The sequence below is a fragment of the Motacilla alba genome, chromosome 22 (assembly GCF_015832195.1).
Source record: "Motacilla alba alba isolate MOTALB_02 chromosome 22, Motacilla_alba_V1.0_pri, whole genome shotgun sequence".
Classification (NCBI taxonomy): Eukaryota; Metazoa; Chordata; class Aves; order Passeriformes; family Motacillidae; genus Motacilla; species Motacilla alba.
In genome coordinates, this window is record NC_052037.1 from 2,019,874 (window position 1) to 2,033,837 (window position 13,964).

The 13,964-nt window shown below is 52.8% G+C and overlaps 2 protein-coding genes across 2 annotated transcripts in view; both read left to right on the plus strand.

Annotated features, from left to right (window-relative positions):
- The window catches only part of AAK1 (AP2 associated kinase 1), a 58,003-nt gene extending 53,314 nt beyond the window's left edge, over positions 1-4,689 (plus strand). Inside the window, exon 18 of the mRNA XM_038160225.1 lies at positions 64-4,689. Within this exon, the coding sequence (XP_038016153.1) occupies positions 64-1,145 (1,082 nt within the window). The 3' untranslated portion in view covers positions 1,146-4,689. The remainder of the gene's footprint in view (positions 1-63) is intronic.
- Positions 4,690-5,575: 886 nt separating this feature from the next.
- NFU1 (NFU1 iron-sulfur cluster scaffold) lies at positions 5,576-11,765 on the plus strand. The gene is made up of 8 exons (XM_038160224.1): positions 5,576-5,654; positions 7,402-7,508; positions 7,775-7,910; positions 8,050-8,116; positions 8,617-8,731; positions 8,928-8,991; positions 10,594-10,768; positions 11,257-11,765. Exons 1-8 carry the CDS (start codon positions 5,608-5,610, stop codon positions 11,302-11,304), a joined length of 759 nt encoding a protein of 252 aa, XP_038016152.1. The 5' UTR covers positions 5,576-5,607; the 3' UTR covers positions 11,305-11,765.
- Positions 11,766-13,964: the final 2,199 nt, after the last annotated feature.

Consider the following 13,964-nt stretch of genomic DNA (forward strand, 5'->3'; position numbering starts at 1 on the left):
TTCCCGTGCAGCGTGCCGTGGCTGCTGGGCTGGCTCAGTAACACCCTTCTCTTGTGTTTGTAGGTCTGCAGAGGGATCCGGGCCGCTTCCCAGCCATAGCTCTCGAGCTCTCTAAAGGAGATCCTGGCAGTGATGGCCTCGCCTTGCACAAGGGTCAGCCCGAGGTGCTGGGGGTGAAAGCGCAGCACAACTCGGAGTCAGAGTACCTGGCCAGAGATGGTCCTTCAAGCAACAGCTCCTTCTACAGCAGCGAAGGGGAGGGGACAGACCACGAGGGAGACATTCTGGATTGCAGCGGCTCCAGGCCTTTACTGATGGATTCGGAAGAGGAGGAGGAGACGGGCAAGTTGTGCCCAGGGTTCCTGCAGCCCGTGCCCAGGCACGAGGCCTCCAAAGAGGATCCCCAGTGCCAGGCCAGAGCGGGGGAGCCGCTGTTCCCGGCCTTCCAGTCGCACAGCGGGGAGGTGTTTAACGAACCCGACGTGTTTGCCACGGCTCCTTTCCGGAGCTCCAGGAAGGTCCCCGACGAAGTGGATGTCTTTACCAAAGCTCCTTTTATCTGTAAGGGCAACGCGGCTCCGCGGCACCCGGAGGAAGCAGACGTGTTTCTGAGAGCCCCTTTCACCAAGAAGAAAAGCGTGGAAGAGCCGCCTTCCCACAAGGAGCCCTTCCCACCGCCCGTGTTCCTGAGCCAAGGCGGCGACGGCCGCGCTCAGCCGATGTTCCCGGGCCTGGACCCGGCGGCGCACGGCTCCGTGCCCTCGGCGAGAGCTCCGCAGCCTCCCGCTGGCTTCGCTCAGCCAGGCAACCTCCAGCCCAGCCCCGTCAGGGCCGTGGAGGCCCAGGAGAGCAGCCCCGCCAAGGCAGCGCTGCCGGAGCAGGGCGACGCGCTGGGCTCCGTGGCCAGCAAGCCCTTCCGTCCGCAGTCCCTGGCCAAGTATTCCCGGCACTACGGCCCCGAGGATGGGCCGGGGCCCGAGGCCAGGCCCATAGCTGCTTACAAAGTGGTGTCTCAGACCAACAGGCAGGCCGTCGCGGGCTCGGTCTCGCTCGTGCCGCTGTCTGCCAGGACTACGGAGCCGCCCGGCGCCGATCCCTTCGCCTCGGCGCCCTTCCCTCCCAAAGCAGCGAAGCAGAAGCCTTGACGTGCCGGGAGCCGGGGCTGTGCTGCCTGCAGGAGCAGAGCAGGGGACCTCACGCCTCTTAGCTGAACTGAATGACATAGCAATATATACATATATATATATAAAGTAATTATTATTTTTGGTCAGAACTCTATTTGCAGTGATATATAGTTGAACCATTTAAGTTATGTTTGTCCGAATGCCTGGCTCTCAGGATCCTCGTATCCTTTCCAGTTGCTTCTCACCTTCCTCCTCTCACTGTCTTCCCTCCATTTATTTGGTTTTTTTTTTAGATGCTTTTCTCAAACCAGCAGTATTCCATATTTTCTGGTCCTGGGTGGAGAAATGCACTACAATATGAATTAAAAGGTTTATTAATTACAGAGCGAGTCAAGCAGGACTTGCTAATGCTCTGGAAAGGACATGACTTCACAGGTTAAAGGGTTGTTGTGACTTTGGCTCTCAGCTCAGCAGCAGTGGCAGCCACGGCTCTGGGTGTGCAGGAGGGTGCTGTGCCCCCAGAGCCGTGCTGGGGTGTCTGGTGCCAGTCTGGGCAGTGCTGGTGGAGCAGAGCCAGGGCAGCAGCACAGCTTTGTTCCCCCAGGACAGGAACACGAGGCAGTGCTCTGGCAGGGAAGGTGGTGTGAAGCCAGTGAACAATCAGGCTGTTACTGCTGCTGGAAAATCAAACGTGCAAACAATCAGGCAAAACTTTTACACTTGTATCTCCTGTATGGTCTATGCCAAAGTGTAGGGCCTGGAAATCTGCTTATGGTGAAGGAGAAACGTGTATTTACAGTATTAAAAATAGACCTTACGGGGACATTTGTGATGTAAACAGCTCCAAAACTGTCCTGATGTACCTCATGTGGTGTGACTCAGCAGAGACTGGTTGATACTGGCACAGAGCTCTGCTCAGAGTCAATTCTGCCCGTTGCTTTCCTGTTGGTTAAGGATGAACCTAAAGAAAATCCGTTTGCTCTCCTTCTGAAGTGTTGTTTTCTATCCTGTTCCCAAGAGCAGGACTGTGGTGACTGAGGCATGGACTCAGCCTGGCAGAGAAGCTGAGGAGTTTATTATGAAAGGCAAACTCTTTCTATACCCTTCTGCAAGATGCAGTATTTCCTTAGATGGTACCCATCGTGGACCAGGATCTGTGGGACCGTAGGCATACCCTCACCCCTGGGTTATTAATGGAAAGGGACCTTCCCATCTTCCACTTTCCGGGTTCTTAACAAATATTTGAGGTTTTTCTAGGTGAGTGTGTGATCCATTGAAAGGGCGCTGGACTGGGGTCAGGTCATTCTGAATGCAGTTCAAGAATTGGGGTGGGAGGGAGAGCACTGGAGTGCAGGGAGGAATTGGCTCCCAGGAGCTGCCGGGGGGCTCGTGGAGCCGGGACCCCCCTGCCCTGCGTGGCTGCGCTCGGAGTTATGAATATTGGTGCACAGTGGTGGCTGTGGGGCTCTCTGCCCTCCATCCCCACCTCCTCAAAACAGAAGTACTGTAGAGAAGTTTCTGGGTTTCCCTTGAGATGTTTCTTCAGCAAAGCTGACGCTGTTATTGTGTTTCGTTGTTTAGTTTTCTGTTTAAATATAAACCACCCGAAAGGTGGTTTTAGTTTTAAATATGTGTTCCCCCAAGTCGGCTGTTGCTGGGTGGAATCAGTGAGAGACACAGAGAATGACTGTGACAGCAAACTGTGAATTCAAGGACTGTGAGTGTGAGGGCCAGCCGCCAGCCTGTGACACGGCCACACTGAGCCAGGAGCTGCCCTTGAGCTCCAGAATGTGCTCAGAAGCTGCTGGAAGGGAGGCCAGGCCTCGGTGCTGTGGGACCAACCTGTGCAACAGCGAGATGCTGTGCTGGCCCGAGCAGGTGCCCTTGAGAGCCACGGGGGTTCAAGGTGTTACCGCTGCTCACTGCAGCTTCTCCTTCCTTCTCTTCTTTTGTACTTGAAAAATTGCCTCTGAATAACTCGGTGCAGCTTCTGCCAGCGCCACGGGGCTGATGCTGGAGGAGCTTCAGCCTGTCCCCTCACGCTGGGGGAAAGGGAAGGTGCACTGAGCTGTGCGGGCTGACTGCAGCCCTCTTGGCCCAGGGCAGGCTCCATTTCCAGCTGGCATTTTGGCAGCTTCTCTGTCCTTCAGGCACTTTACACGAAGAGCAGGCTAAGTGTGCCCCAGAGCTCATGATCCTGCCAGACACATCCAGTGCTTTAAGCGGTTTTAAATCTCTTCTGGGCGTGGAGGCAGCTCCTTTCTATCTCTGCATGTGACTCATAAGGTAACAGGACTTCTGGTTATGGTCAGAAAACTCACTTTCAATGCCTGTTACTGTAATACCCTTCTCATTTCCAGCCTGTATTCCTCCTAATCCTGCACTACCACTGCTGCAGCCTCAGCGGGATGAGTTGTAAGTGGAAATTTAATTTCCATCGCTTCTGAAGCTTACTGTTTTAATGAATGTGGAAGAATCATGCTAATTATTTGCCACACAATCAGTGATCTTAATGAAGTGAGACTTATACGGACTCAATGGGGTGTTTAGAAATCAGTTTTCTGAAAAGAACCGCTGGTTTCACATCGTTTGTGATGTAGAAGGTGTTCACTGCCCTGGCTCCTCTGGTTATCTCATCCCTGTGACAATCCCGGGTTCCTGCTGGGAGAGGGACTGGCTCCCGGTTCTCACCCACTGAATGCACTAAAGTCTCTGTTCAAAGCGATTAATCAGAGTTTCTGCGTGAGTAAAACAAGCAGTTGGCTCTGTGCTCCCTGCCGTCCTCCCCAGCTGCTGCAGGACTTTGGGGACTGTCCCCGTGTCCCCTCTCCTGCCGTGACCCCGGCACAGCACACAGCAGCAAAACCGGGTGAGATCTGCTTAATTGCTGAACTCAGTCACTCCAAAGTGCTAATCGGTTACTTTAACTCAGCTTCCACCAAAGACTCTTGTGCTGGCGAGTTGAATTTTTGTGGGTTTTTGTTTCTTTCCTCACAGTGTTAAATCAATGCCTTCGAGCACACTGACAGACCCCAAAGCACTTTTACAGTAGTACCATGACACTGAAACCCTGCTCCAGTTCTGAAACACATTCCTGAAACCCGATCAGCTGCATTAGGGTTTCTAGAAATAACCCCCAGCCTGTAGTTTCTGCTCTAGGTGGGTAAATACCCTCACACCCCCAGAAATCTCCCTGTGGAGTCAGGGGGATCACGCTGATCAGCGTTCCTGATCCCTTGCCTCCAAAGGGACGGGGTGGGAGGGCAGGGGGCTCGCTCTGCTGTGGGGTGCAGCAGCTGGAGCATCCCACACAGCGAGTCTGGCGGTGGAAAAACTCCTTTGTGTCCAGGAGGAGCCGGAGCTGGGAGCGTCCGCGGTCCCCACAGTGACACACAGTGACACACAGCGCCTTGTGTCCCCCAGTCCCCTCCGTTCCCCCCACGCCTGGCAGATCCCTGGGCACAAGTTTTGCACTCCGGTTGGGATCATCTGTTCCTGGTAATCATGAAGAAATGTTCCACTTGTAAACTTATGTACATTTTATTAAAACTGTATCTGATGACAAGCACCGTCTCCGTTGTGCCTTCCTTCTCCCCTCCCTAGGGAAAACATTTTTGCTGGACACAGGGAATCTGGGTTTTAATGAGTTCTTCCTACCTAAGGGCTGAACTGGGTTTGGCTGTTTTATCTGGCAGCTGTAAATTCAAATGGATCTTGCTGCTTTAAGCAGAGGATATTTCAGTTTGTATCCAGTTTATATTCCAGAGAGAGCCCTTCCCATGCAGGGCAGGACAGAGCCCTGAGCCCTTGCTGTCTGCTGTTTAAAACGTGTTTTTTGGTATCATTCAGCTGCCAAGACTCTTTTAATATTATTTGGGCTTAGCTGCACTTGTTAATTTCATTTCTCTCTTGGTGCAAATGCCCATTGAGAGGGATTTTGTGCTGTCTTCTGGCTCTGCACAACTCCTGGCAGGAGGGGACAGGAGCGGGAACGGCCTCAGGCTGGGCCTGAGAGGCTCCGGCTGGAAATCGGGAAAATTCCGTTTTGAAAACTGGGAAAGCTCCTTCCTGGAAATAAGGAAAATTCCTTCCGGGAAATCAGGAAAATTCCTTCCTGGAAAGGGCCTGGCCCAGGCTGCCCCGCGCAGTGCTGGAGTCGCCATGCCCCTATCTGAGGGGATTAACCAGCCGCGTGTGTGTGTGGCACACGGGGCAGCGGCGGCCCTGGCCGTGCCGGAGCGGCGCTCTGTGGCCCCGGTGGCCCCGGTCGGACCCGTTCCGTCCCGACCGCCGCCGCCATGGCCGCTGTCCCCCTCAGGCGCCGCCGCCATGGCCGCTGTTCCCCTCAGGCGCCGCCGCCATGGCCGCTGTTCCCCTCAGGCGCCTCTGTCCCTCTCAGGCGCCTCTGTCCCCCTCAGGCTCCGCCGCCAGGGGGCGCCGCGGTGCCCGCGCGGCGGCGGGAGCGACCCCGGGGAGCGCCAAGATGGCGGCGGCGCGGCGGCTCTGCGCGGCGGCGGGGCTGGGCGGGCGGTAGGTGACCGCGGGGCCCGCGGCTCCCGCCGCGGCTTTTTCCCGGAGGGAGTTCGGCTTATTCCTGCAGGGGACCCCTCCCGCCCCTTCCCCGCGCGACTGAAAGGGGGCCGCGTCGCAGTTAGCGGCGCTGCGACCTGCAGGGCCGCTCCGGGTGCTCCTTGCTCTTCCCCTTCCTTTCTCCACCGCTGACGCTTCTTCCTGGCAGGCAGCGAGAGGCTGTTTGTCCTTCTCAGCCCTTTCCAGCCGCGAGCTGGTAGCTCTCCCTGACACGCAGCTCCTGGGTGCTCAGCCCTGTACACCCGGGGAGAGCCATGAGGGAAAATTACACACACACACGCTCAGGATCCTGCTCCGAGGGGAAATTACACACACACCCTGCTCAGGATCCTGCACCGAGGGGTAATTCCCCACGCACGCTGCTCAGGATCCTGCACCGAGGGGTAATTCCCCTCACACCTGGCTTCGGATCCTGCTCTGAGGGGTGATTCCCCTCACACCCTGCACCGAGGGATAGTTCCCCTCACACCCAGCTCAGGACACTGCAGCCAGGTGTAATTCCACTCCCATGTGCCCAGGATGCTGCAGTGAGGGGTAATAACACACACACCCGATCAGGACCTGCACCAAGGGGTAATTCCCCTCACACCCGGCTCAGGATCCTGCACCAAGGGGTAATTCCCCTCATACCCGGTTCAGGATTCTGCACCAAAGGGTAATTCCCCTCATACCCTGCTCAGGATCCTGCACCAAGGGGTAATTCCACACACACCCTGCACCGAGGGGTAGTTCCCCTCACACCCAGCTCAGGACACTGCAGCCGGGTGTAATTCCCCCCACATGTGCCCAGGATGCTGCAGTGAGGGGTAATTCTGCACCCCCATGTGTGCACAGGATCAGGCAACAAGGAGCTGTTACAGCCTTCCCACTCCTGTACGCCCAGGGCCATGAAATAAGAGGAAATTCCTCTCCCACAACTGGCTCAAGATCAAGCCGTAAGGGGGATTTAGAGGACCCTGTAGTGCTGGGCACACCTGCTCTGTGCTGAGCGCTGTAAAATGGGATATAATCATTATTAGCTAAAGGGAGCTTCCAGGGGACTTTCCTGTTGTGGTTTCTACCTGCTCCCAAGCCCACAAAAGTAAGCAAATAACAGGATTTAGACCTCTTCTGTGGTTACATGTCCTGCTCTCACGGCAGGGATGTTCATTTCACGAGACAGAGCTTCTCTCCTGTCCCGTGTTTGAGGCAGCTGGGCCTCGGTGCAGTGCTTGTGTTCTGGTTTGTGACCCCCAGAGAGAACCAGCCTCTTACTGAAGATGGGATTCACTGGGTTTATCAGTTTTCCTCCAGTGTAGCTGATAAGGAGGACAGGAACTAGGTAATAATTGATCCTTAGTATGTAATAATTAGTCTGTGATGTGAGGTGGGTTTTGTTTTCATTTCCTGATGTTCCCTTTGCTTTGAAGTGCCCTGGTGCTGTTGGCTGTGCATAGAGTTACAGAAGTCAGGTATTCACAGCTGTGAAACTGAAGCCTGTCACTCCATCACTCTGTCTTTTCCTTTTTAATGATTTTTTCTCTTTTCCCTGCTGCTCTCCCCCCTTTACCTTTATCTGAGCCAATGACACCACCCCAGGTGTGTCTTGCTGTGTCCCAGGGCAGCTAAAAGCATCTGCAATGCTCTTTTTTTTGGGACAGAGCAAATGTGGAACTTGGAAATTGTTAGTAAAGTTATTTTTCTCTAGGTTCTGTCACATACTGTTCAAAGATCACAATCTGACAACTCGCCAGCCTTTCCACCAGCTTCTGCAAAGGAAACCGTGCCTTCCATCTGCAGCGTGGCATCGTGCAGGTAAATACCAGTTAAAAATGAACAGATGGGCACCTTGTGGGGTTTTCTGCCCCGTGGTAATGCTGAAAGTTTGCTTTTCAGTAAATGAGAGTTAGCAGAAGAAGCTCAGGCAAGGTTCCCGCTGTCCCGCTGTCTCCTGTGAGATGATGTGCCCCTGTTCAGCCGTGTTCCTGTGGTCTGGGGTCACCCTGGGCTTGCTGAGAAATCGGGACTTGACTTCCATCTAAGCTCCTTAGGTTTGTTCTTCTTTGTTTTTGTCTTAGCAGTGAGAGGCATGTTTATTCAAACCCAGGACACACCAAATCCAAACAGCTTGAAGTTTATTCCAGGAAGGGAAGTGCTGGAGTCGAGGACTATGGAGTTTTCCTCCCCAGCTGCAGCCTACTGCTCACCTTTAGCAAGGTATCATTATTCCCTTTTGAACAGGGCTTGGAATGAAAACTTCCAAAGAATCAACAGAAGCTCCCTGGAGGAGAGGGAGGGAAGAGAATCTCAGTTTGTCAGACTGAGTGCATTTTTCCCCCCCTTGTGTCCTTAACAGACAGTTATTCCGGATTGAAGGCGTGAAAAGTGTTTTCTTTGGGCCAGACTTCATCACCATCACCAAGGTGAGCAGAGCAGGGTTCAGCTGAGATGAGCTGTGGGAAATGGCCACACAGCAGATCCAGACAGATAAAATTAGTTCAGGGAATGATAAACTGGTGAATTGACAATCTTGAGTCTCTGAAAGAGTTGATAAAAATATCTTAATAATAATAATAATAATAATAATAATAATAATAATAATAATAATAATAATAACTATAATAACTATAATAACTATAATAATAATAATGATGTCTTTTGGAGACTTTCACAGCTTCTTAGCTGTATTTTGAAGGCACTTGCTTGGCTTGCAAACAAGGAGGCCTTTCTTTGCTGTCACAGTGTGAGTCTGACTAAGCTCTTTGGCAAAGCTGCACTCAGAGAACGTGAAGCCCAGCCTGTGCATCACTGGGAGAGTCCACGATGGCATTTTTATTTGGGGAACCTCTCTCTGTGCAGCGCAGCAGCAGCAGGCAGGTACTCTTCTTCATTCTTTTTCCTTCCCCTCTTCTGATTCTCACAGGAGAGTGAAGACCTGGATTGGAACTTACTGAAACCAGATATTTATGCAACCATAATGGATTTCTTTGCCTCTGGCTTACCTGTAGTTACTGACGAGGCACCCAGGACAGACACAGGTACGTCAGATCTTCAGGGGGAGGCCAAGTCTGCCTTTGGGTTTAGCTTTTGTGACGTCCAGAAGAGCCCCCACTTCTCCCCCAGAAAAGCATGCAGGAGAATTTAAATTTGAAACCTTGTAAGGTGAGCACAGGCAGGAATTTGCAGCCTGGAATTCTCTCAGTGTTCTGACTTGCACATTTTTCTTTTCCCAAGCTGCTTCAGAAGAAGATGATGAAGTTGTACTGATGATTAAGGAGCTGCTGGATACAAGAATCAGGTAGTTTACACTCCAAAGGAAGATTTCCAGTGGAAAATCCTGGCCCTCAGTGGATTTTGGCCTTGCCCTCTGCTGTGATTTCATTGGTGCTTTAACACAGCTTGAATTTAGAAACTGGGGGTGACTAATGGAGTCTCAGGAGTGGCTGTGGATCGTGTTGTTTGCCTGAAGAGTATTTTTGTGCTCATTAATTGCCTCCCAAAGCGAACTGAAAGCAAAAGCAACTTGACATTTGAGGTGCAGGGGAAGATGTCTGATGTGTCTGTGATATCTGATGGTGACGTCTTCCCCAGATCACACACTGCAGCAACCAGAAACTTTACTTTTTTTTTCTTTTTTTTTTCTTTTTTTTTTAAGCAGCTGCATTTAAACTGATATCACATAACTTAAAAATTGTTTATCTCAGAGCAGACACACGGTGCTGGTTAATTTTCCTGAAGAGGAGGAAACAAGCTGAAACATCTCTGCCAAACATTTGCACTGAGTGTTGAAAGCAGAAGCCAAGCACAATGTTGTGTAAAGCTGTGACAGAAACGTCCATGCTCCTGCTGAGTACCTGGATGTTCAGTGTCACTCCTTGATTCCCCAGGGCCCTTTTGGAACAGGCATGGAATTTCTGCCCAAAATTCTGATTTTCCACCTTTTCATTTCTTCAGTTTCCTCCCCCTGTACCCATCAGTACAGCAGGAAGCTGTTGATGAGAATATCAGCTGTGGTGTGTCTCATTTTCTAGCAGGGTATTCTCAGAAATGATCCATCAGCCAGGCTACACAGAGCATTTATTGTCCAGCAGATCAAAAGGAAATGCAGAGGACTTGTCAGAAGGTGCAGGATGGGGGGAACGTACATCTGAAAGGTCCTGTAGTGTGTCAAAAAGTTAATTCAAGTAAGGAAAATGGAATTTTAAACCATGATCCTTGGCTTTCTGGAATGGAGATCATTTGCTGTGGGGAGTTTATATATGTGTCAGGTTCACAGGTTTCTCTGTGAGGACTGTAGCTCTCAGAGAGTTATTTTGGAAATCAGTATAAAGAGCTTCTGTTAGAGTGACTTGATGGTTTTAAGTTGGTCTGGAAGAATGTTGCTATGGGGACAGAGCTCCAGTGCTGGGCATTTGTGGCTGGCAGAGAGCAGGCTGCAGAAATGCTCGTGGCACTGGGGTGAGCTTATCAGGAGCTGCTTCCTTCACCCCTGAGCAGGGTTGAGCTTTTATAGTCGGGGCTATTTTCTGTGCTGCATAAATTGTGGAGAGCTGTATTTATTTATGGAAGCAGGGCTTCTTATCACAGGTGCCAGCTGTGCTGCAGCCCTGGGGACACACCCTGAGGGATTTGCTGGCTGCACCTGAGGCAGCCATTGCCCCCAGGCAGCGCTGTGCCCCGGGGTGTTCACTCTGCCCTCAAATCTCAGTGCCTGCAGAAAAGGTTTCTGTGTTAGCCCAGCACGGCAGGAGGTGTTGGGAATGTGAAGCAGGTGTTTGTAGAGCAGTAGTGACTGAACCCCTCTGTCTTCCCAGTTTTTGTGGGTATTAAAAACTGCTTTCCTGAGGGTTTCTGGAAGGATCCCTGTCTCAGCTCTAAGCTGGGTGTTGTGTTCCCTCAGGCCCACAGTGCAAGAAGATGGTGGTGATGTCATTTACAAAGGCTTTGAGGATGGCATCGTGCAGCTGAAGCTGCAGGGCTCCTGCACCAGCTGCCCCAGCTCCCTCATCACCCTCAAGAGCGGCATACAGAACATGCTGCAGTTCTACATCCCCGAGGTGGAAGGCGTTGAGCAGGTGGGTCAGGAGACGTCGCTGAGGTTTTCTTTTCTGGGGAAAAGGAGCTCTTTGTCCCCTCCCAGCAGGGCAGGTTGGCACTTAGGGAAAGCAGGCTGTGTGGATGCAGGGTTTCCAAGTCAGCTGGAGAGCTCTGCGGGGTCCTGTGCCCAGAGCTGGACACACGTGCTGATACCTTTGTGCTTTGGTGGCTTGATGTGATAAAAAGCAACGAGCTCTGTCCCCTGAAATGCAGATTCTTTGGCTTTTCATGAAATATCTGATCTCTGGAGCCGTTGTTTTCGTGGCCTTTGTGGTAGCTTGACCAGCTCCTGTAATTAAAGCTCATTTCCTCATGGCATTTTGGATTGCCAGCTTTTCTTACCTTGCTGCTCAGTGGTGTGGAATAACTGCTGTTCTCCTTGGGCCCAGCAGGATTTAATGTAATAAATCCTGCAGGACTGAGAGCTTAACCTGTTTATCTAAACTACTTCTGGATTTGATTTCAGGTTGTTGACGACGATGATGACGTGGAGAAAGAAGCAAATTCTACTTGAGCTTCGTCATCTGTGGCCAAATAAACATTTACCTCCTGCTGTATGTAAACCATCTTTGTGCTGAGGAGCAACCAAATCCGCCTTGTCAGAAAAACAGTTGTACTTGCAGTGAGAATGCACCTTCGGTTCAAGCAGTTCATCCACTAATTTATTAAATGCCCTGGATCACAGAAGGTTCTTCTGCTATGTCTTTAGAAAGAAATGGTGGGCTCAGAAAACAGCGATGTGTTTCTTTGTTGGTTTTTCATACAGAAACTTCAGTACTGAAGGAAAGAGAAGGCAGAAATGCCTTGGCTGTTTGGTGCAATAGCAATATTAAATGTTTATTCCCCCAGCTTGCAGGACTGTCAGGACTGTCATTCACAGGACTGTCTGCCCTTACTCTGGGAAGGGGAGCTTCAGGAATGTTAATTTTGTTAAAAAGCTGCTGATTCCTATCCAGTTTTGTGTGTGAAAGATAACCTGTAACATCAGCTGTTCGTTTTGGGGGATGTAGCACTGCCACGGCTTTGTGGAGAGTCACCTCCTTGCTCATTACCCCTGTGCAAACCAGAGCAACAGAAACAAAAAACGCTTGTTATAAAAATCATCCCTTCCAAAGCAAATGTTAGACAAGAATGATCCTTATCAGCCTCGGCAAGCAGGCTGCTGGGCTCAGGGAGCAGTGAAATCCCTCAGGCACCGTGCAGCAGCTGATTGCTCGGCGCGGGGAGGAAGGGCAGTATGGAGCAGGGGCAGGGGAAAGAGGGCCCGTTTGTGTTTGCTGCTGCCACATCCTGTTTGCCTGTCCGTGGCACAGCAGGGCTCCTTCCACTCCTGCACACCACGGCACAGCAGTGTTTGCTGTTCTGCTGCTGGAACACGTCAGTGGGGCTTTGCAAGGAGCTGTGTTTACTTTTGTGTGTGGCAATGATTTCTTCCTGGTGCCTGGCTTTGTGACCAGCAAAAGCCAGGCACCAGGTAGAAATTTGAAAATAAATATTTTACTTGGTAGAAATTTGAAAATAAATATTTTAGCTGAATACTTCTTCAGCTTTCAATGATAACCCACAGTTACTTAAATCTGGAAATCGGTGTGAAACGACCGTGTTTTCTTTGGCTCTCTGATGAAGTACTGGGTGGTGATGACAGAATTCCCTGCTGCGGGGCAGGGTGAGCTCGGAGGGGAGCAGCGCTGCTGTGCCCGCTGCAGGGTGAGCGTTCCTGCCCCTCGGAGAGGAGCAGTGCTGCTGTGCCCGCTGCAGGGTGAGCATTCCTGCCCCTTCCAGGGCTCAGCAGTGCTGCTGTGCCCGCTGCAGGGTGAGCATTCCTGCCCCTTCCCAGGACTCAGCGCTGCTGTGCCCGCTGCAGGGTGAGCATTCCTGCCCCTTCCCAGGACTCAGCGCTGCTGTGCCCGCTGCAGGGTGAGCATTCCTGCCCCTTCCCAGGGCTCAGCAGCGCTGCTGTGCCCGCTGCAGGGTGAGCGTTCCTGCCCCTTCCAGGGCTCAGCGCTGCTGTGCCGGCCGCAGGGTGTGCGTTCCTGCCCCTTCCAGGGCTCAGCGCTCCCTGCCCCTGGGAGATCGGCTCCCTCTGCAGCGGGGCGCTCGCCTGCCGGCTGCAGCTCGGGGTGTGAAGTCAGTTTCCCGAGCGAGGAGGAGATGGAGCGCTGAGAGCGGGAGGGGAGCGCCCTGCCCTGCCCGCTGCAGTCCCGGGATCCCCGCCGTGCTGGAGCCGGTGGCCTTCTCCTCTCTGCTCCGTGCCCAGCCAGGTTCCGGCAGCAAGCTCAAAATACGGTTCTTTTCTGTGTCCTGACGTTGCGGGTTGTTTTCTGTGCTTTTTAATGAAATAGATCTTTGTTGACATTTCGGTGTAATATAAAGTTGAATGAATGGCATTTCTCTTAAGGCGCTGCTCTCTTCTGGAGCCTTAGGCTTTTAATAAGTTTCCAGGCAGGGTTTGGTGGGGGTGGCTGCGGACAGGCAGCATCGCTGAGCCCTCCAGCTGCGCGGATGCCACGCCTCGGTCAGTTTCGCCTGTCCCAGTTTGCTTTGCAGATTCATCTTAATGGTCTCTTTCTCTCGCCTCTGAATGGGCGCTGTTGTCGAGCAGGGCTGGGGAAGGATGCAGCCCGTGTCACGGGCTCAGGGAGCCTGACAGGCCGCCTGTTCCCTGCCCTGGCCCGGAGCAGCCCCGCTTGTCACCCGGGGATCTCCAGACACCGAGTGCACCGGGAGCGCCTGGGGGTGATCCCTGGGTGCTGCTCCTGCCTGGCGTCAGTGGGATTTACCCGGGGGGAACACCTCCCCTCCGCTGTACAGGGCTGGGAATTACCGGGAAGGGTCTGGGAAAGGGTCTGGGCTTGGGAATTACCGGGAAGGGTCTAGGAAAGGGGGTACCCCGGTCTGGGAAATACCGGGAAGGGTCTGTGAAAGGGGATACCCCTGTCTGGGGCTGGGAATTACCGGGAAGGGTCTGGGAAAGGAGGTACACTGGTCTGGGGCTGGGAATCACTGGGTCACTCAGAGAACGGGCCCATCCCCTCCAGCATTTGGGAATTCCGGATAGGGGTCATGGAACGAGCATCCCCCGGTCTGGGGCTGGGAATTACCGGGAAGGGTCGGGGAACGGGCATCCCCCCGGCCCGGGTCAGGGGGCTGGGAATCACCGGGTCGCTCAGGGAA